This window comes from Stegostoma tigrinum, chromosome 11 (genome assembly GCF_030684315.1).
Source record: "Stegostoma tigrinum isolate sSteTig4 chromosome 11, sSteTig4.hap1, whole genome shotgun sequence".
In the NCBI taxonomy this organism is placed as follows: Eukaryota; Metazoa; Chordata; class Chondrichthyes; order Orectolobiformes; family Stegostomatidae; genus Stegostoma; species Stegostoma tigrinum.
In genome coordinates, this window is record NC_081364.1 from 15,852,082 (window position 1) to 15,876,007 (window position 23,926).

At 40.8% G+C, this 23,926-nt stretch overlaps 1 protein-coding gene across 6 annotated transcripts in view; it reads right to left on the reverse strand.

Moving 5' to 3' along the window:
- Positions 1-23,926, reverse strand: part of LOC125460485 (solute carrier family 26 member 6) — a 174,490-nt gene that overhangs the window by 19,711 nt on the left and 130,853 nt on the right. For all 6 annotated transcript variants that reach the window (XM_059649778.1, XM_059649781.1, XM_059649776.1 and 3 more), the window contains 10 exons: positions 22,583-22,665; positions 21,076-21,223; positions 20,033-20,146; positions 18,512-18,589; positions 16,869-16,964; positions 12,791-12,897; positions 11,151-11,220; positions 7,393-7,485; positions 3,120-3,227; positions 2,205-2,447 (listed from right to left, as the gene is read on the reverse strand). In XM_059649778.1, the coding sequence (XP_059505761.1) occupies positions 2,205-2,447; positions 3,120-3,227; positions 7,393-7,485; positions 11,151-11,220; positions 12,791-12,897; positions 16,869-16,964; positions 18,512-18,589; positions 20,033-20,146; positions 21,076-21,223; positions 22,583-22,665 (1,140 nt within the window). The remainder of the gene's footprint in view (positions 1-2,204; positions 2,448-3,119; positions 3,228-7,392; positions 7,486-11,150; positions 11,221-12,790; positions 12,898-16,868; positions 16,965-18,511; positions 18,590-20,032; positions 20,147-21,075; positions 21,224-22,582; positions 22,666-23,926) is intronic.

Consider the following 23,926-nt stretch of genomic DNA (forward strand, 5'->3'; position numbering starts at 1 on the left):
GATGAGCCGGGCTCGTTTTGGGATGCGGTGGGGGGAGGGGAGATTTTGAAGCTTGTGAAGTCCACATTGATACCATTGGGCTACAGGGTTCCCAAGCGGAATATGAGTTGCTGTTCCTGCAACCTTCGGGTGGCATCATTGTGGCACTATAGGAGGCCCAGGATGACCATGTCATCTGCGGAATGGGAGGGGGAGTGGAAATGGTTCATGACTGGGATGTGCAGTTGCTTAATGAGAACCAAGCATAGGTGTTCTGCAAAGCAGTCCCCAAGCCTCCACTTGGTTTCCCTGATGTAGAGGAGGCCTACGGGCTTCCTTCCTTCCTACACCTTGTGTAAAAATTGCTTTACACAATGGCTAGGATCTGAATACAGTGTGTGATAATGTGCCAGAAACGGATTCAACAGAATCTTTCTATAGGGATTAAGTATATTCTTCAAAAAACTAAAAAGGAAATGTTTGTAGGGCCAAGAGTAAGGAACTCAATATGGGACCATCTCAATTGGTCTTTGAAAAATCTAGCGCAGATTTGATAGGCACAATGACGTTTTGTTGTGTTGCACTATTTTCTGAAACTAAGGAGTCAGTTAGCTCAGTTGGGTGAGTGGCTGTTTTGCAGTGCAGACTGACACCAACAGTGTGGTTTGAAGTTCCCATGAAAGTCCTGCCTTCTGTGCCTTGCCCTTGTCAGAGGCATCAGGTTAAACTCACCACCGGTCATCTCTCTGTAAATAGAGAGCAGGATGTAATTTACCTTTCAACCTTTGAAATTGCTTTGATTATTTCGGCAGAGCAAAAGTTTGAAAAGTAAAAATAATCCTTTTGAAAGGGGAAGCATGGCTTTATCAGCATTTGGAAACACTTGTTCCTAAATATCTTATGGAGGGAAGAAAAAGCTCAATGACTTGTCCCTCTTAGAAATTCCATCCAGAAGTCAAGCATATCCTTCAAAAATATTTTGGTGAGACTTTTTTTTATGGCAGGTCTTTCTTGAAATTATTTTCAGACACTTTTTTGTTTCGTTATCTTTGGAGCCTCAGGTTGTTTCCCATACCAGGCCTGGGGAGATTGGTACCTCACTGTCTAAGCAAACATGACATGAACTCCCATTGTGCCACCTCAGCAGTTCGCTGTCCCAAGGAGTTGTGCAACTTTACCTGAAAAACAATTTATTTTGCAAAGTTGGTCTTTCTCAAAATCCAAGAAATATTTAAAATAAATATTTAAAATAGCTTCTATACTCTGACTTACTGCAACTTTAATTTCTCTTAAAAGTACAGTAATTTATTTATTCTATTTTAATCTGTTTTAAAAAGCCAGAGTTGTAACAATATGAAAAAACCTGCTGGTACTTTGATGATTCACATTGTTTGCTGATTATTGTTCTTAGATATTGGAGAAGAAATGCAGGATGTGATGGTTAGCGTTCTCATGGATCATTCGTGTGGTACACCCAGAAACCACGAGATGATCTACCAAGAGATCTGACAAAGCTCCATGATTAATTACATACAGTATAAATGAACACTGTGGCTTGAATCAAGACCAACAGCACAAATGTCTAAGCTTGCCCCCTCTAGGATTTACTAGTCTGTCTCTGGTAAAGTATCCTCTCAGTACTCTTTGCTTGACTATTGATCGAGATGGGCAGTGTGCCAGGCAGTTTCTACTGTATAGTGCAGCTTGTCAGAGTGCCACAGCTTTGCTGGGGAAGAAGTTCAACATGGTTTAAATTCTGATGTTTCTATGGACAGCATTGTGGATTAGAAATGTGGTCTTTCACCTTAGGATCTGTGGTTTAACTCTGGATAGCTATAAGGACCATAAGTGAACTCTGCTTGTGCCATTTGAATCTACTTCCTACTGGGTTCTGTTTCATAGTTCCAGAACTGACCTCAAGTCTGACACTGATAAAGGTGAATTGAACAGAAAATTAAATATCAGAATCATATACACGATATGCTATGATGAGACAGGGTCGAAACACAGTATTGAGCTGAGATAAGGGGAGTTATCCTATAGAGTTAGCTTCTCTGCATTAATCATTCAGTACATATTCACCTTGCTGTGCTTCGTATGATTGCTTGGTGAAGAGATCTCGTGTCAAAAGTGAAAATTAACATTCTTGTTTAGACACCTCTTATTTTTTGAGTACAAAGATCACAATTAGAGTCAAAATAGAATGAAGTTGAGGCCAATCTTACATTTTTCAAAATCTTGATGCAGACGGTATCCACAAAGTTGACAGGACTAAAGTCAAGTATGAGGGAATGAACATTTGGCTTTTGAAGACCAAGAGACTCCAGACTGAACTCCTCTGGCTTTTTGCTGACTTTAGATGGCAAGTCAAGGTCTGAATCCATCTCTAAGCTGATAGAGTTGTTGTTATCAATATTCTCAGTGATGGTGGCTGGACCGTTTGTTCCTGATTCAGAGAGTTTTTGTTGCTGGAGAGAGAGTTATATTTTGTATTTAAAAATATTGTTATAATGTGAAATATATAATAGTATATTCAATATTACACAGTCATAATAACATAATGTGAGAGAAAGGAGTAAAGGAATATCTGCTTTTCCCATCCGTTTCCAGTGTCCATGTACTGGTAAACCACAGATGCGTTTACTCTGTGATTAACCTTTAATCTTTCAGAACTTAATGAAAATATATTGCCTGGCTAAATCATCAAAACATTATTTTATATTATTAATGTCAACAGTTCACATTATAATGTCCCTTACCATAGTGAAAATATTCACTCAGAACATTTCTTTTGTAATGAGCACTGCATTCAAAGTTTGATAACAGTGGTTATGAGGTGCATAGTCTCCTTTGGTCCAAGCCACTTGGAGCATTATCCAAGTTGAGTTGAGGACAGTATTTGAAGAAATCCATAATGGGTAGATTTTTATTCAAAGACTAGTGCATGTAATGTCTTGTATTAGTAGAGGAAGTCACAAACAATTGCTTAGCTTTGAAAAACATGATAGTTTGTTTATCACAAGTGTTCAAAGATAAATCCCTGTGAGCAAGATAATCTAATGCTATTTAAACAGAAGATAAAATGAAAAGCAACTTGGAGAAAGTCAGAAAGCTATTTGTTTGTCTTTGCTGTAATGTACCTTTTGCTGTTTCTTGTCTTTTTTCTTTTCCTGCTTTTGCAATTTCTTCTTGAGTGCTGTGATTTTTTTCTTCTTTTTTGTAACTAATTTAGAGACATTAATTCCACTCTGCAAATCACAGGAAAAATGGATTATTAAGACTACATCGGTGACACAAAGTGTTAACAGATTGTCATTTGGTGGTACAGAATTTGAGATTTTCTGAAAAATGACAGATTTTGGCAAAGTTTTTTGATTTGCAGTCATCAGGAAAATTCACAAGAATTGTCGATATAAAGGGAAAACAGCAGTTTTATACTGTATGAGAAGAAAATGCTGATTGGTTAGAAGTGGTACCATTGGTAGAGGGATTGCCATGGAGAATGCATGAGTGATGATGACCGATAGTCGATTGACAAGCTTTGTTTGAATTTAAACTGGTCAGGTTGCCATTGATTGATCAAGAGATTTCTTTGAGAATTACACTAGAGAATGGAGGGTTGGGTTTGGGGGGGGTGGTCACCTGTTTTGTTCAATGGAAACAGGTGTAATATGTATACATTTTCTTTCTGTCTGCAAGGAACAGGGACCGGTGTACCACACTGTGAACCCAAATAATGATCTTCAGCTGGTTGTCGGAATTATTCTTAGCATATTCAGGATTATTTAGCAAATGTTGTCCAATCACAGGAACAAATCTGGTGTTGGAGCCAGTATTCTTGAGCTTTGCAAACACAGGCTGATTGGGCATTGTCAGTACTTGTTTCTGACAAACAGTTGAAGGGACATACGTTTCATATGGTCTACCAGCATCTAGTTCATACAGCCATCATTTCCTAACATCACACTGGCACTGAAATTCATACGCCGCCTTTCGCATTTGAGTGATAGGCAGAATGTCTTTTTGGTTGGATGGCCAGCATCATGGCAAGCACCCTCATTCTTGTTCTTACTGCACAGTAGCAGTGTCAAAAAGCTACCTTTACCTGTTGATGAAACTTTTGAGATATAAAACATAGAACATAGAACATAGAAAAGTACAGCACAGTACAGGCCCTTGGGCCCACGATGTTGTGCCGTGGAATAATCCCAATCCAAAAATAAAATAACCTAACCTACATTCCCCTCAATTCACTGCTGTCCATGTGCATGTCCAGCAATCGCTTAAATGTCACTAATGACTCTGCTTCCACGACTACCACTGGTAAACTATTCCATGCGCTCACAACTCTCTGGGTGAAGAACCTCCCTCTGACGTCTCCTCTATACCTTCCTCCTAACACCTTAAAACTATGACCCCTCGTGGCAGTCAATCCTGCCCTGGGGAAAAGTCTCTGGCTATCAACTCTATCCATGACTCTCATTACCTTGTACACCTCAATCAGGTCACCTCTCTTCCTCCTTCTCTCCAGAGAGAAAAATCCGAGCTCAGTCAACCTCTCCTCATAAGACAAGCCCTCCAGTCCAGGCAGCATCCTGGTAAACCTCCTTTGCACCCTCTCCACATCTTTCCTATAATAGGGTGACCAGAACTGGACACAATATTCCAAGTGTGGCCTCACCAGGGTTTTGTAGAGCTGCAGCATAACCTCGCGGCTCTTAAACTCGATCTCCCTGTTAATGAAAGCCAAAACACCATATGCTTTGTTAACAACCTTATCCACCTGGGTGGCAACTTTGAGGGAGCCAAGCACTTGAACACCAAGATCCCGCTGTTCCTCCACACTGTCGAGAATCCTGCCTTTAATCCTATATTTAGCATTTAAGTTCGACCTTCCAAAATGCATCACTTCGCATTTATCCAGGTTGAACTCCAACTGCCATTTCTCAGCCCAGCTCTGCATTCTGTCAATGTCTCGCTGAAGCCTGCAATAGCCCTCGATACTATCAACGGCACCTCCAACCTTTGTGTCATCAGCAAACATACTAACCCACCCCTCAACCTTCTCATCCAAGTCATTTATAAAAACTACAAAGAGCAGAGGCCCAAGAACAGAGCCCTGTGGGACACCACTCAGCACAGACCTCCAAGCAGAATACTTACCATCTACAACCACTCTCTGTCTCCTGTCAGCCAACCAATTCTGAATCCAGACAGCCAAATCACCCTGTATCTCATACCTCCTGACTTTATGAATGAGCCTGCCGTGGGGAACCTTATCAAATGCCTTGTTAAAGTCCATGTACACCACATCCACTGCTCGACCCTCGTCAACCTATCTCGTGACTTCCTCAAAGAACTCAAAGATATCTTACCCTTTGAGCCTGAGGTAGACTGGACATTTTTTTAGGACCAAATAGTGATGGTCCTAGGCCCATTCATGGGTTTGTGTGGCATACAATGAGAAATGATTTGATCAGGGTCGCTATTAATCCGCAGGTTATCTTTGCTGTCCCTATTTCAGTGTCTAGCTTGAATGCTAAGCAAAAAACCTGAGCCCTGTCTACAAGTGTTTTAAATTCACTCATGAGAAGTGGGTGTCACTGGCTGGTCAGCATTTCTTGCCTGTTCCTAGTTGCCCTTGAGAAGGTGATGGTGAGCTGCCATCTTGAACCACTGCAATCCATGTGCTGCAGGTTGTCCCACAATGCCAGTCGGGAGGGAATTCCAGGATTTTGACTCAGGAAAGTGAAGTAACAATGATATATTTCCTAGTCAGGATGGTGAGTGGCTTGGAGGGAAACTTGCAAGTGATAGTATTCCCATTTATCTGCTGCCCCCGTCCTGCTAGATGGAAGTGGTTGTGGGCTTAGAAAGTGCTACGTCAAGATCTCAAGTGAATTTATGCAGTGCATCTTGTAGATAGTACACACTGCTGCTACTGAGCGTCGGTGCTGGAGGGAGTGGATGCTTGTAGATTCGGTGCCAGTCAAGCAGCCTGCTTTGTCCTGTATGATGTCCAGCTTCTTGAGTGTTGCAGGAGCTGGATTCATTCAGGCAAGTGGGGAGTATTCAGTCTCACTCCTGAGTTATTGATGTTATACACAATCTATGGTGACTGGAGCTGTAGAAATCGCAACGCGTACATGTATAAACAAAGACAGGCTGTGGTAGATAGTGGGGAACCCACTGGCTAATTTCTCAACTAGGATGTCAAGCCAAGGGAGCTCAGTGTGCTGCTTCATTTCAAAGATGAATTCAAGGGTGTACATGACATTGGGACTTTCAAGTGATAGGAGGTCAGATGCCATTGCATTCAAGACACATTTCTCATGATACCCAACAAAGTGTTTATGAGAGCTAGGCCTAGCAGGGATTCCATGACAACACCATGGGCAAGTATGGTATTGTTAAATCTGAACACAGCTGTACAAGTTGCAGAATTTTTAAATAGATTACACACTAATTCACACAATGGTGGCTGCTTTAGATTGCCATGTATAGTGCCATATAGAATTGCAAGGCAAATGTGTACAGTTACCTTGAATGGTATTAGTGCTGGTGGGGTTAGGAAAACATGGAGCTGACCATTCTCGAATGTAATTTTCAAACTTTTTTCTGGCGGTCTTGCATTTGATGGTACACAGCTGTTGGGTTCTCCATAGGATCTAAATAATTCTTTTTGCTGTTGCAGAGGCCAATCCTCTCTATCTTGAGTAATGGCTGTTACCTTGTCATATACTGTGTGCCTCATCCCAGCTTCTCAGGGGTTGCCTGCTCTCATTGGCAAGGTGGAAGCAGCCTGTAATATGGTTGCCATCTGTCATTGTCCTTGGTGCCAGGAAGCAACGCTCACCTCTTAGAAGTGTTAAGTGTCTCTAATTGGGCACAGACCTCACTGTCTGGCCCATTCTATAACTTACACTTAAAAGCAGCGAGGCAGCATCTGGAATTCATCCGAATGTCAGGTCCCTGACCACACTGAAAATCCTGCCATATACCTCTGGATTGTTGGTCCAAGCCTGTACGTTACTAGTCTAAATAATATAATCACAATGCCACCATATTCCCAGATAAAGCCTACATTATCTATTCTTTTCATCATTTATAACATGTATCATTTCTGTTTTATTACCCTGCAATTAAAATTAACTTAGTTCCACAAAATACAAATAACAAAGAATTCTTGTTATCATCATCTGAATGCTCAGTGAACGCATATCACATCAAAGGCTGGGCAGGAGAAGTTTATTCCATTTCTGTTTTAGCTGAGTGTTCGGAAAAAAGCTTTTTGTCTGGAGTTGCAGCCAACCAGAAGCAGAGATTGTCCTTTTTTAAACTCAAAGTCAGAGCTTTCTTGCTTTCCATGACCAAAGTATTAATGACTGTAGATCTTTAAATCAAAATGCTTACCACCTGCTTCAGAGCTTCTTCATACAACTCAGCATTGGCAAAGAATATGGTCGTGGATGACTGGAAAATTTTGATTCCTGGAATTTCTTTTGCCTTAAAAGAAACCAAAATCGGATTACAAACACTTGGTGCAGTTCGAAGCTGAATTATAATGACATAAATTAATCATTTTAAATTTGTTTATTGGTTGTAGGCAACCGTAGCAAGACCAGCATTTATTCCCTGTTGATAATTGCCCTGGAACTGAGTGGCTTGCCAGGTTATTTCAGAAGGCAGTAAAGAATCAACCACATTGTTGTCGGATTGGAGTCATGCCAGACTGGGTAAGGATGGCAGATATCCTTCCCTGAAGAACATGAGTGAGCCAGATGTTTAATTTACAACAATCAACGGTGGTCACATGATCACCATTAGGCTAGCTTTTAATTCCAGAGTTTGTTGAATAAAATTTCACCAATTTAATCATGAGGGGTATAGATAAGGTGAATAGCCAAGGTCTTTTTCAAAAGGGATGGGAGTTCAAACTTAGAGGGCATAGCTTTAAGGTGAGAGTAGAAATATTTAAAAGGGACTTGAAGCATACATTTTCACACAAAATGTGGTGCGTATGTGGAACAAACTGCCGGAGGAAGTGGTGAAGGTGAGTACGATTACAACATCTCAAAGGCATTTGGACAAGTACATGGGTAGGGAAGGTTTAAATGGATATGCACCAAATGCAGGCAAATGGTTCTAGTTCTGTTTAAGAAATCCCGTCAGCATGGATGCATTGGACTGAAGGGTCTGTTTTGTGCCGTATGACTCTATGACTTTATAACTGTTAGGTAGGTTATGGAGGAAAAGAGGGGAATTGTGAGAATATAGAGGAAGGTAAAAGAAGGGGGTAGGGAGAGAGTTCTGGCAAAATAAATCTAGATTTCTCTTGTGGGGTCCAAAACTACATTCCTGCTCCCTCAGGTCTCAGTTAAGAGGCCCTCCTCAACTTGCTGCTAGCTTTTATTGAGCACTCTGCTCATTCAATGTAATCATGGCTGATCATCCAATTCAGTCCCCGTTCTCACTTTCTCTCCATACCCTTTGATCGTTTTAATCCGAAGAACTTCTCTAACTTCTCCTTGAAAACTTTCAATGTTCTGGCCTCAACTGCTTTCTGTGGCAGAGAATTCCATAGGCTCATCAATCTCTAAATGAAGAAATTTCTTCTCATCTCAGTGCTAAATGTCATACTTCCTATCCTTAGTCTATAGCCCCCAGATCTAGACTCTCCAGTTATTGGGAGCATCCTTCCTGTGTTACCCTATCTATACCTGTTAGAATTTTATATGTTTCTTTGAGATCCTGTCCCCCCAAAACTCCATTCTTCTAAATTCCTGTGAAAGTAATGCCAACCGATTCGCTTTCTAGATGCTCAATTCTTTTCATCTCAAAAGTTATAATGTTCACTTCCATGTGGTTGCATTTTTCCATTGTCTTTGTGAAATATATTTTTTGCCAATGTTGCCTCAGAACTGGCTTCATTGAAGTATGTGAAAATAACTGTCTGTATTAGCTCATAGGGTAAGACTATGGAATTGCATTTGTCATGAACTGCATTAATGCCAATAGTGTAATTGAAGACTACAGCATTGAAGAAGTTAATTCAGCTTGTGTTCACTCTTTGAAAGAGTTTACATTTACATTACATAAAATATATAATCCTATTATATTACGTTTTAATTTAACTTCTGTATACCATTATATTTTATATACAATTACATAGTAAATCATACACAAGCACAAACAAACATTTCTATATGTATCAGTGGACAGTGAATCTTTTGAATGCACTATCCCAGAGGGTTGTCAAAGCTCAGGCAATAATTACGCTCAGGTCAGAGATTGATAGATTTCTAGATACAAATGACATTGATAGATACGGGGATATCATGGGAAAATGGTGTTAAGGTTAATGATCAGCCATGATGTAGAATGATGGTATGGGCCTGTGGGGCTGAATGCACTACTCTTTTTTCAATGTGCCTATCCATTTATCCCATTCCACAGCTTTGACCCCATAACTTTGCAAATTCTTCTGCATCAAGGATAAATGCAGTTGTATTCATTTCTGGGATAGGCATGTCTCTGGCTAGGACAGTATTAATTGCCCATTCCTAAATACCTTTGAGAAGGTGATGACAAGCTTATTTCTTGAACCATTGCAGTCCATAGGTGTGAGTAAACCCAGTGCTATTAGAGAGGGAGTTTCAGAATATTGATCCTGCTACAGTGAAGGAACTGTGATATAGTCCAAATTAGGGTGAAGAGAAGCTTGGAAAACTTCCAGCTGATGGTGTTCCTATGGATCTGCTGCCTTTGTCCTTCCAGGTGCTCGAGATTGTGGATTTGGAAGTTGCTTTCCTAGGAGCCTCAGTGAGTGGCTGCAATGCATCTTGTAGGTGGCACGTACTGCTATCACTATGGGTTCTGGTGGAGTGAATGTTGAAGGTGATGGTAAGTGAAATCAGATGGGCTATTTTGTCTTGGATAGTGTTGAGTATTGTTGGAGCTCTACCCATCTAGGCAAGACCAATATTGTATCACAGTCCTGACTGGTTACCTGCAGAGGGTAGATAGGCTCTGGGGAGTCAAGAGTGAGCTACTCACTGTAGAATTCCCAGCATTTGACCTGTTTTGGGAGCCATTATATTTATATGTCTAGGTCAGTTCAAGTTTCTGGTCATCGGTAGTCCACAGGATGTTGATAGTTGGGAATTGAGTGATGGTCATGCCATGAAATATCAAAGAGTGATGGTCGAATTTTCTATTTTTTGAAGTGGTCATTACCTAGCACTTGTGTGGCATGAATATTTCTTGCCAATTATTGGCTTAAACATAAATGTTGTTATTAACAACACTTTTGGACATGCACTGCTTCGGTAACTGAGGAGTTGCAAAGGTGCTAACATCCCAAGTTCTGATCTTGTGCTGAAACAAAGATCATTGATGAAGTACTCGTAAATTGGTAGATCTAGTACACTACCTGGATGAGCTTCTGTAATAGGGTCCTGCAGCTGACATGTTTGACCTCCAACAACCACAACAATTTCCCTTTGTTCTTGGCATGACATTGATCAGTGAAGAGTTTTCCCTGAGTCCCATTGATTCCGGTTGATTGGGCTTTGTGAGACCTCACTCAATCAAATGCTACCTTGATGTCAAGGGCAATCACTTTGGTCGTTTAGAAAGTTACAAATAGTTTTGCTTCCATCAGCTTTTCATGTTAGCACATTCAAAATCATGGCAACTTACTGTGTTAAAAGCATTTCTTCACTTCTCTTAGATGCTTTTGCTAATTATCTCAAACATGTGCCCTCTGGTAACTAACTGTCATGCCAAAGGAATCAGGCTCTCCTATCTACAGCTAGTCTTTACATAGAATTGAAATCCTTCATTCCTGATACTATTCTAGTATCTCTTTGGCTGTGATGTTATATTTTTTTCAGGACCATCCTATCTATTTATATGTCAATGTTTGAATTCACTCTGTATGCGAATGGAGGAGTGTTTTGAGTTGGTATCGGCACCCAGCTTTCCAAGGTTCTAATTATTTAATAGCAAATATCATTTGCTTCCAACATTATATTTAGGTTTTCCATAAAATCCCTCACTACCATTGCCTCGTATGAACATTTCCACAATTCTGTGACCCATTCTTTCATTACAGTTCCTGCAAAACCAATATTCAATATTTTTATTGATGATACTGATCTTCACATTACCGCATCAAACTGGCTGACATCTCTGTAGATATCGGTCTTTGGAATTTGTCCCAGAATTGAATATTTGGGGCTGAAAAAAGAAAGCAGAAATCTCAAACTCAAAAGAAATTGAAGAAAAAAATGCCACATAAGTTCCCCAAGGCTATTAGCATTAAAAATAACGTGAATAGTTATAGAAGTGCTAATTCTATCCAATTGGTCTTGCAGTATGTGGCACAATTGAACTCGTTATGTTGTTGACATCATCAACTCCTGCATTTGCAGCTTATCCTAAATTATGGCTCATCACTGAGGCAGAAGTTATGGGTTCAAGCCCCAATCCAGATATTTAAGTACATCAGTTAGGCTGCTGGCACTTCAGCAGTGCACAATATTTTGAAGTAAGCCTTTGGCTTAGGGCATTTTTGCACTTTGGAAAAAAGAATACAGGCATGGACTATTTTCTAAATGGTGAGAAAATTCGTAAAGCAGAGTGCAAAGGGATCTGGGAGTGTTGGTCCAGGATTCTCTAAAAGTTAACTTGCAGGTAGAGTCCGTGATTAAGAAAGCGAATGTAATGTTGTCGTTTATCTCAAGAGGGTTGGAATATAAAAGCAGTGATGTGCTTCTGAGGCTTTATAAACCTCTTGTTAGGCCCCATTTGGAATGCTGTGTCCAATTTTGGGCCCCACACCTCAGGAAGGATGTACTGGCCCTGGAGCGTGTCCAGCGGAGATTCACACGGATGATCCCTGGAATGGTGGTTTAACGTACGATGAACAGCTAAGGATCCTGGGATTGTATTCATTAGAGTTTAGAAGGTTGAGTGGAGATCTAATAGAAACTTACAAGATAACGTATGGCTTAGAAAGGGTGGACGCTGGGAAATTGTTTTCGTTAGGTAGGGAGACTAGAACCCGTGGGCACAGCCTTAGAATTAGAGGGGGTAAATTTAAAATGGAAATGAGGAGACATTTCTTCAGCCAGAGAGTGGTGGGCTCGTGGAATTCATTGCCACGGAGTGCAGTGGAGGCCAGGATGTTAGATGCCTTCAAGGCAGAGATTGATAAATTCTTGATCTCACAAGGAATCAAGGGCTACGGGGAGAGTGCAGGGAAGTGGAGTTGAAATGCCCATCAGCCATGATTTAAATGGTAGAGTGGATTCGATGGGTCGAATGGCCTTACTTCCACTCCTATGTCTTATGGTCTTATGGTCTTATTCCAAACATTTCCAGCACTGAATTCTGGACTCACAGCCATTGGTAAAGTCACGTTGTGTAAGGCAGGGAAACTCATAACATCATCCCATTGCCAAGTATTAGCCATGCTATTGGCTGGAAGAAGAACAACAGGTGCAGCCACTGAAGAGGTGTGCACAAGATCACCCATCACACTGTTAAACAACTGATTCATCACTGCTTCACATCACTCACAAAAAAGTGTGCATAAATACAGGAAATGTTTACTTCAATATTTTCATAGAAATATCACAGAATTGTTTGGACATAAAGAGAAGCCATTGCTATTGGACTTAACACCATTTTATTCTTCCTTACATTTTATTATTTCCTAATAAAAAATTCTGGTATTGAGGGTGGAAAAATAAATATAATGCAGCAGAAAGTCAATGGAGCACATATTTGTGGCTAGGAGACTCACAATTGTGCCTGGAAGATCACAGTAAGTAATGCAAATGCTATGGAGGCAGCCAGTCCTAAGTCCATGCCCAATAATACAGTGCAGATGAGAGTGACAATCCAAACTATCTGCAAGAGAAATACAGTAGGCTTTGTATTAAGAAAAGACAAGATTTTCATTTATATGGCATTTTTCTTGATGCTGGATGTACCAAAGCACTGTACAGCTAATAAAATACTTTTTAAAGAATGTAGTCACTGTTATAATGCAGAAAATGCAAGTCAATTTTGCACAGTAAGATCACACATGTTGGTTTGAATACTAAGAACAACACCCTTGCTTTAACTCAAAACTGTGCCATTTGGGCGATTGTACATTTACTTAAGAGGGAAGATAGAGCTTTGGTTTAATGTCTTCCTTGAAGGATGACACCTCTGACATTACAACAGTCACACAGTATGGCACTGGATTGCCAATCTTGTTCTTTACACTTGAATATCGGAATGTAACGTGAACCAGGAAGACTGAAGAAGTGTTATAGTTTGAGCTAGAAAGTCAAATATTCAAATGTTGTTTAACGTATAGCAGATAATGAAAAGTCATCTTTGCTCCGGAGGGACTGCCTAAGAAGGAGAAGAATGATAAAGGACAAGTTGCCAATTTCTATAAACTATCTCATCATTGAAAATGTGAACTTGTCCTCTTGGGCTGAAGAATAGAGAACAGGAAATAATTTAAATAGAGAGAGACTGCACAATGCTGCAGTAGAATACATTTGGATGGCTTGTACATCAATCACAAAATGTTAGCAAGCAGCTGCAACAAGCAATTAAGAAGGTCAACATCCAATTGGCCTCTATTGCAGAGTTGATCTAAGTGTGCGTTCAAATCCATATTCCTGCCTGCTCACATAACCTTCAATTCCCTTGTTAATCAAGAATCTATCTATCTATTGCTGCTTTAAAACTATCTAATGTACTTTTTACCACTCTCTGGAGAACAGAGTACCAAAGATTCATTATGCTGAGAAAAAACAAACGCTCCCTATATTTGTGTTAAATGGGCAGCCCCTTATTTTTAGACTGTGTCCTCTAGTTTGAGTCCCTATGCAAGTGGAAACGTCCTTTCAAGAACCACCTCGTCAAGTCCTTCCAGATCTTACATGTTTCAATAAGATATTCTTTCATTCTTCTAAACTCCAATGGATGGATGCCCAATAACTGTCCAACCTTTCCTCATTGCTCCCTCATTCCACAGGAATCAGTTGATTGAACTTTCTCTTAATGCCTCTAACACATTTAAAGCTTTCTGAAAAGAATATGGAAACTGTCCACAGAACTTGCGACGTGGTCTCAGCCACGGTCCATATAACAAGAGCAAACTATCCCTACCTCTAAATTCCACTCCCCTTCCGGTAAACAACAATCTTCTATTTGCTTAATCACAAGCTGTACTCACATACCAACTTCATCTACCAGGGTTTCCGAATTCCTCCATTCCTCTGAATTTTGCATTCTATGTCCACTTAAATAATATGTTGATTTTCTATTCTTCCTGCCAAAGTGGTGAAGTTCAAATGTTCCTATATTATGCTCTATCTACCAACGTTTTTGCCCGCTCACTTAATCTATTAGCATTCATTTGCATACTCCTTATGTCCTCATCACAACTTACTTTTCTATCATGTTTGTGTCATCAGCAAACTTAGCAACCATAAAATTAGCCCCTTCAGCAAAAAAAATTGTTTAAATTATATGAAGTCCCAACTCTGATCCCTATGATATTCCACCTGTCAGATCATTGTGTACAATTTTGTTCTCCTTACCTGAGGAAGGATGTTTTGGCTATGGAGGGGGTATAGTGAAGGTTTACCAGACTGATTCCTGGTATGGCAGGACTGAAAATATGAAGAGGGACTGGGTTGGTTAGGACTGTGTTCTCTGGAGTTCAGAAGAAATAGGAGGGAAATCACATAGAAATGTAAAAAAGTTCTAACAGGACTAGACAGGGTAGATGCAGGAAGTATGTTCCCAATTACTGGGAGTCCAGAATCTAAGGTCATACAGTAATGATATCGCTGCTGCTGAAAGTGGGTAAGGCTAAAAATTTTAGATGTTTCAAAGACTGAGATATAGTTCACAGGGCTGAAAGTATCTAAGGAAAGGGGAGAAAATGTGAACACGGTACTGAGTTAGACAATCAGCCATGACCACATTGAATGACAGAGTAGTCTTAAAGGGCCAAATGACCTACTGCTACTTCTGTTTTCTATGTTATGATGTTTTTATTTTGCCAACACTTTTATGCCTACTGTCTATTTTCTGTTAGCTAACCACTGCTCTGTCCATCTAATATATTACTGTCTCCCCCATGAGTATTATAGAACAGAATTCCTACAGTATTGAAGCAGGTCATTTGGCACATCTAGTCCACACTGACACTCCAAAGAGCATTCCACCCACACCCACCCCCTACCCTATCCCTGTAACCCTGCACTTCCCCTGGCCAATCCACCTAACCTGCTTTGTAGTGTGGGAGGAAACCAGAGCGCCTGGAGGAAACTCTTGCACACACAGAGAAAATGTGTAAGCTCCATACAGGGAGTTACCCAAGGTTGGAATCAAACCCAGGTCCCTGGTGCTATGAAGCAACAGTGCTAACCACTGAGCCAGTGTGCCACCCAAGAATAGATAAACTCCCATTCCCTGACTGAGAATTGAACCCGGGCCATGGCAGTGAAAACACCATGTCCTAACCACTAGACCACCAATGGAAATATTCAAATTTAGTATGATGCCATTTCACTTGTTCATTTGGAAATCTAAGTACAACATGTCAACAAGTTTCCAATTGTCCATGTTGCTTGTTACTTCCTCAAAGAACACCAATAAATTTATCAGCCAGGATTTCCTTTTCAAAAAACCATGTTGATACTGCCTGATTGCATTGAGAGTTGCTAACTTCTCCACCATAACCTCCTGAAAATAGATCCCAGTATTTACCGAATGACAGATGTTAAACTGACTGTCCTGTGGTTTCCCTTCTTTATTTCACACCCTCCTTTCTCGAATAGAGGACCCACATTCTCTCTTTTCCAATCTGACGGTGTTTTTTTTTCCAGAATCTGGGGAATTTTAGCACATTAAAATCAATACATCTATTATCTTGTCTGCCACTCCTTTTAAGACCATAGAATGATGTAATCGGAGTTGGCAACTTGTCAACTTTTAATTCCAATCATTAGTACCCTTTCCCTGGTGATCATAATTGTTTTAGATTCCTCCCTCTGGTTCATCTCCAGAGTCAAGGTTGTTTCTGGGATATTACTTGTATCTTCTGCAGTGAAGACAGACACAAAATACCTATTCAAGTCATCTACCATTTCCCTATCTGCCAGAATTAATTCTCCAGGTTCACACTGTAGAGGCTCCACACTCACTGTGCTCACTCATTTTCTTATGAATATCTGTAGAAACTCTTAGTTTGTTGTTATATTCCTAGCTAGCTTTCTTTTGTAAATGATTCCCCTCCCGTATATTAATTTATAAATCATTCTTTACTGCTTTTTATATTGTGCCCAATCTTCTGATCTGCTACTCAGTTTTGTGGAAACATATAATATTTCTTTCAATTCAATGGTACCTGAACATCAGTTGGTAGCTACACATGGTATGACTTAGAGTGATTTGTTCCTAGTGAGGCTACATCTCTATTGAACTTAACCTAGTTTCTCAGTTCACTTTAGCCAGTTTCGTCTTCAAGCCATCATCTTTGGGGATCCAGTGCCTAAGACTGATCTGGTTTCACTAGGTAGGTTTTGTCTACCTCTATTTGTGAGGCAAGTTAGGGCATAGATGTCTCAATAATATACAACACTCTGGTATAGTGTTTAAGAGTTTGATTTTTCACTTTAAGGAGTGCCTTTCCCTGATCCATCATGTCATTCCTTTATTCCCCCTTGAGTGTAAAGAACGTTGTTGATCCAGTAGGAAGTCCAGGTAATCCGCAACTAGTCTATGCTGTGGTGGAACTGAAAACAGTGAAGTGTACAATGACAAAGATACACAATGATCTATTTTAAAAATGTTTGAACTCTTACCAGATCAATTTTGTTCGTCCTCCAGAAAAAGAAAATATCAGTGACCTGTTCAAACATCCCCTTGAGATTGATGATGACAATTGATGCTAAAACAGCCTGTTATGCAGAAAAGAATCACTAAGCTTAATGCACATCTTGGCTGGGGTATCTATCCAACTATTGCAAATATTTCACTATTATTATTTTCATTTTTTTCCAAATTGGGAATCTTGCTGGGATTTTAGCAATTAAATCATAGGTTTTAAAAACAAAGTTCAGTCACAAAAGGAAGCTGTATAAATGAAAGCAAATGGAACGCAGAAGCTAAATATAACTCAGTATTATCTAATGATTTCTAAGCTAACTGATCTAATTGTTTTCTCCCCCGGTATCTGCTATGAGGTCATCTGTCAGTTTTTATTTGTGCAAGCTGCAAGGAACTCTGAGATTAGGAAAGACTGGACTGTTGATTTTGATTTCAGTCTGTGTGAGGAGACAGCTCAGGCTTGGACTTTCTGATGTCCACCTGTGAATGCTTAATTTACTCTGTGCCTGATTATTTCAAAATAATAAAAAAGGCACTTCTATGAACGTAACATAATAAAGTGTGAAGCTGGATGAACACAGCAGGCCAAGCAGCATTTCAGGAGCACAAAAGCTGACGTTTCAGGCCTAGACCCTTCATCCCTGGAACGTCAGCTTTTGTACTCCTGAGATGCTGCTTGGCCTGATGTGTTCATCCAGCTCCACACTTTGTTATCTTGGATTCTCTAGCATCTGCAGTTCCCATTATCTCTCATCCCTATGAATGTAGCTTGAGCATGTTTGACTTCTGTGTGTGAACTTCACCATTCAGAAGTTTTATACTATAACCTCCGGTTGGTGTATGGAGAGTGGGAATGTAGGAAACTGTCCAACCTTTGGCCAACATGAATTGGCATTACATATACTAAAACAATTGCAGATGCTGGAAATCTAAAACAAAAACAGAAATTGCCGGAGGAATTCAGTAGGTCTGGCAGCATTTGTGGAGAGAAAGCGGAGAATTGATACGCATTGGTACCTCAATACACTATACCACCATTCTGCCTGTTAATAGAATCCCGATGTACAGTAACACTAATTGGGTACCCCAAAATCATGCAGTTTAAGTGAGGCCCTTATAAAAATGCAACATTCCAGAGAAACTGTAGAGGTTACAGCTCTCTTCAGCATAATGGAGGAAACACAAGTCAGATCCATCCATTTTGTTTGGGGTTAATTTGATTTGATTTCATTTGATTTGATTTAATGTAGTCACATATACCTAAGTACAGTGAAAAGCAGTGTTTTGCGAGCAGTACAGGCAGATTATGGCAAATAAGGACGTGCAGATCATAGGCATATGAGGTTACAGCTGCACAGGAGGTTCATAAAGCAAGATTAACATTATTTGAAATTAGTGAGGTCCTAAATCGTTAAGTAAAAAAAACTACCAACAAACATGGTATATGTGTGTGTGCATGCTTCTCACCCAATACAGATATTAATTTAACACAATGATAATAAACCTGACAATATCTAGTATGATTATTAAATTCTCCCACTCAGTACAACAGCTAACCCATCTATATATTTTCTTGATCACAGCTAAGGCACTGATTTAAATACATGAAGAGACCTACCTTAGGTAGTTGACTAAATAGTGCTCCGATTTCAAGGATAATCACCAAGATAACAACAGAAGACACTGCAGCAGCCAACTGTGAATGATCCAATCAGGAAGAAGAATCAGTGACAAACATATGGAAAGTAGAACATAGAACAGTACAGCACAGTGACAGGCCCTTCTGTGTTAAACATGATGTAAAGTTAAACAAATCCCTTCTGCCTGCCCATTGTCCATATCCCTCCATTCCAGGAGTGCAGGTTCATTGTTCCTTGAAAGTAGAATTGCAGGTAGACAGGACAGTGAAGGAAGCGTTTGGTATGCTTACCTTTCTTGGTCAATGCATATAGGAGTTGAAAGGTCTTGTTGTGGCTGTCCAGGGCAATGGTTAGGTCACTTTTGGAAAACTGTGTGCAACCTGGTCTCCTTGCTATCGGAACGATGTAATGAAACTTGACAGGGTTCAAACTGAAGAAGGGTGTAGGGCTGAAACGTCAGTTTTCCTGCTCCTCTGATGCTGCTTGGCCGGCTGTACATCCAGCTCTACACCGCATTGTCTCTATTTACAAAATGTTGTCAGGATTGGAAGTTTTGAGCTACAGGGAGAGGAAGAATAGCCTGGGGCTATTTTCCCTGGAGTATCGGAGGCTGAGAGGTGACTTTATAGAGTTTAAAAAATCATGAGAGACATGGACAGGGTAAACATCAAGATCTTTTCCCCAGAGTGGAACGAGAGGGCGTAGGTTTAAAATGGGAGGGAAAAGATTTAAAAGGGACCTAAGGGGCAGCCTTTTCATGCAGAGGGTGGTGCGTGTATGGAATGAGCTGCCAGAGGAAGTGGTGGAGGCTGGCACAATTACAGCACTTAAAAGGCATCTGGATGAGTGTTTGAGTAGGAAGAGTTTAGAGAGATATTGGCCAAATGCTGGCAAGTGGAACTAGAATAATTTAGGATCTCTGGTTGGCATGGGTGAGTTGGACTGAAGGGTCTGTTTCCGTTCTATATATCTCTATGACTCTATCTAGAGTTGAGGAGATTATGCAGATGTGTGCCATTTTAGTAAAGACTGTGCCAGGGTTAGTATATTTTTGCCATATCAGGCTAAATCCTTGAAGTTAAAGAATTGGAATTCCACCTGAAACAGTTCAACAGTTGACAGCAATAGAAAGGAAGAATTTCACTCCATAGTAGTTTATCTGTGGTTGGTTATTGTTTAGCTGTTAAGGGAAAAAAGGTATTTATGTTATCTCTGCATACCCAGGGGAAACTGGACAAAACAGTAGTTAATATTGACTGTGTAATTTGTGGGATCCACCCATTTCCCATCTGAATCCCATATTCTTCACATTCTGAGCAGTTGGTTAAAACACCCCTCATGTTGGCAATTACTTTTTGCCGTTAGTGAAAATATATATCACTGGCTTCATCTTCCTCATTGATCCCTCCCGAGGAACATGCAAATATATTTCAGTGCTATGCCATAAGACCTGAGGCACCTGCATCTTGAGAATAGTTCCAATACACAAAATCCCTCACCTGTGTGTTTCCTCCAGTAGTTTCTTGAACCAGACTCCTGGACATGGAACAACTCACAGCAAAGCATTGGAAAAACCCTCCCACAAAGTTGCTGAGTCCCAGTGCAATCAGCTCCTGCAATAAACAAACCATAAAGTGGAGACAATGCCTTTAACACACATTATACTTTCCACAATACCATACAGAGCAAATGTTTCTTGCTGTAGACAATTGCATAGCATCATAGAATTTCACTTAAGAAAATATTTGATCTGAAATGTCTTTATTGGGTTTCCAAGAGAGCAATGCAATCTTCCCTCTTCTTTCACAACTTTGCACATTTCTTCCTTTTCAAACAATAGTCCCATTAATTTCTAATAAAAATTCAAGAGATTCAAGCATAAAATTTAAATGAAACAGAACACATCTTATTCCATTGTGTGATATAGAAGTCCAGTGTACTTCCTTATTTATTCTCACCACACGGGTCTCCAGTATATCAAACCATTTCTCAATGCTCCCATTATATACAAATTTAATGGATTGGTTGCATTGGATGGTTAATGAGAAGGTTCACCGTGTTCTCCTTCTCATGAACATTTACCTGCGCATTACTGCCTGGATCAGTAAATTAAATGATTGGGGGCCGTGATGGTGCAAACAGCACAAGATCTATAGAGGGAATAAGATCCCTGGATTGAATGACTTTTTCTTTATTCCAAGTTTTCCAAAAAACATTCACTAAAAACAGTGTCACCTATGTGTTCCCTGGTCACTCTGCAATGATGTGGAATTCCCTGCATTATTCTCCTCAAGATGGAATAGTGAAGCCTAGAAAAATTTCTTCATATAAAAGAATGTGAGGATGCAATGTGCTCCCTAAAAGGGAGGGTCTGCAGGTTCGATTTAAACAATGGTAATCATATAAAGGGAAGAGTAGAGAAGGTGAAAAGTTGGAATTTAACTCAAACCTGTCACAGACGAGCAAAATAGTGAAGCAGTGTTGTTGGCTTGGGTGTCTTACAGTGGTTCCTAAACCCCAAATTATTGGACTGCTGTATTACCTGATTGCTATCCACCTGGTAGCCATGCTTCAGTGCAAAGATCTTGCCCAGTGATATTGTGATGCCATATCCAACAATGGCCAAAGCAAAGGCGCTTCCCACAAGACTGGAGGCGATGCTGAAGTCAGGTGGAACTGGGGCTTGCAGGCTGTACAGGCAGAACAAAACATGAAGCACTGATGACAAATCACTTGAATCACTTGAGCTGAGGTGGCTATTTGGTCCTTTATGCTGTGCCATTCAAGATCATAGCTGACCTACCCCTTCAACTCCACCATCCACACCATCCCCTTGACAATTCATAGAATCCCTACAGTGTGGAAACAGGCCCTTTGGCCCAACAAGTCCACACTGAGCCTCAGAGCATGCCAGCCAGACCCAGCTCCCTATAACCCACCTAATCCACACCTCCCTGAACACTACGGGCTATTTAGTATGGCCAATCCACCTAACTTGCACACCTATGGACTGTGGGAGGAAACCGCAGAACCTGGAGGAAAGTCACGCAGATACGGCTGGAATTGAACCGGGGACCCTGGCACTGTGAGGCTAACCACTGAGCCACTGTGCTGCCTCATAATTAATGCTGTCAGTACCCAAAAAAATTGAATGACACCCATAAGAAACCCTGGACAATATTTTCTTGGTTGCTTCAGGATCATAATAAATTGAGCTGAATTCCAGATCGGGAATGTAGCTGTACAGGAGACCTCTGGTGATCTTTACAGAGATAGCCAGTTAAAAAGCCATCTCTGGGAGCGTGTAGGATCTGAAGATGGTGCGCAGACCTTTGCAGATGTGATTCAAGGGGGAGGCCTGCTATGATGTCTGATTGACTGCTCCAGTGAATTCTGATGGGCTCCACAAAGGTTCTGGGTTGGTTGGCCCCCTCTTCTTTCTGGAGATTCCATAACTCACAGAGGGATCACACCTCAAAGCCCCTGTACCCTGCCCCACCCTACCTAATTGGCAATGGTTGCCCCTAAATCTAATCCTCTGCCATTAGCACTTGATCCCAGTCTTACCAATTGCTAAGGTCTCCTAAATCAACACTGGCTTTCATTAACAACATGTACCCTTGTTCAAGGATCCCAGGTCCTTAAGATAGTTGCTCCCTGATGCTATAGTCAGAGCTTTGGCTGCTACAGGTAGGTGGCATGCTTGTGCTGCCAGTCCTGTAACTGGGGTGGACTGCAGGCTGTGCTGAGACAACGGCCCTGGAGGCTGTGGGACTTCTGTCCTCTCCACAAAATTCAGCCCTTGGTACAAAAGAGAAGCAATTTGTTTTCTCAGCACTAGGCCACTCTCAGTGTGCTATCGTTGTTTCTCTAATAAATGGGTACTTTAAGTGTGGATTCTTCCTAAGGAAGCAGGATTGGTGAATCTACTGCAGACAGAAATGAGAAATACAGTAATTAAACAAAACGGAAATTAATTTAACCAAGACAATGATTTCATACTGGATATCAGCTATCCCTTTTAAGAAAACATATCATACTCAACTGACCCTTTAGGAATATGCCCCACGACTTGTATTCCATATTTTCCAACTAGGTCCACATTTGATGCAATCACTGTAGCAATTATTACCTATTTTGGAGGAGAACAGAAAGATGGTGAAGTTTTATGTATTTGCACCAGAGTGTTCCAAACTCACTGAAAGGAATACATGTTAGGCCACATAAAGAGAAACTCTTTCCATTGGGAGATTGAGGTTGAGGCTGTTTCCGTATCCCAAACTGCTGTCAGGGGGGTAGCAGTCACTCATTGGGACATTCATGTGGGCTCTCCCTTAATTGGTATGCAGGCAAGTTCCCTGACTAATTAGAATGGTAGGTCAGCTCTCAAAGCTGGACGGCCAATCACAGGTCTTCCAGCTTGAAAACAGCAGCAAGCCGCAGTCAAGGGCGAGTAACTAAGAAGGAGGTTCAAAATGGATAGGTCAAGTTACAATTTTTTCCGACTTTAACTTTATAAACAAAGACAGCAACTCGGCCACCACCAAAGGAAGCCTTTGACTGGACTCCCACTCAGTCTGCTGTGAGATCATGTAGGCCCTACCTGGAGCATTGTCCCCCATGGCCTACCACTGGGAGTCCTCTCCCAGGCACTTAAACAGGCCCCAACCAGTGCAGGGGACTGGAGGTCGATAGGAATACCCCTTTTACTTTTAATTTTGTCCCTTAACTTGCTGTTACAAGGTTCTTAGTGAGCACAATCAGCTACCCATTACGTGGGCATGCGCCACCCTGCTAATTGCTGATCCTGTCTCCTCCAAAATGACCAGTGCCTGCAATAGAATTCGGAATGGGGGCTGATAATTCAGCCCAAGCAGTCTTTCCCACAAATATTGCCAACCATTTGGTTTATTATTTTAAAATTTGGAAATAGGGAGGTAAATCAAGAAGAAATAAATTCAATTAGAAGCATAAATGCTGGAGATGCCAGTGGCACAATGGTTAGCACTGTTGCCTCACAGCACCAGGGACCTAGGTTCACTTCCAACCTTGGGCGACTGTCTGTATGAAGTTTGCATATTGTTTGCGTGTGTTCCCTCCCACAGTCCAAAGATGTGCAGGCTAGGTGGATTGGCAATGCTAAATTGCCCATAGTGTTCAGGGATGTGTAGACTAGGTGAGTTATAGAGGGTTGCTCCGAGGGTCGGTGTTGGCTCAAAGGCCCTGTCTCCACACTGTAGGGATTCTAAATTGAGGAGTAGCATTTTTGGCGAGAGAAGCAAGTAACATTTTGAATCTGTTATGACTCTGTGACTATAAAGTAAATGCAAGTTTGATTTCAAGACACACATTTTGCTTTGACATTTTTAACAAAACGCTACTCATTCTAAATA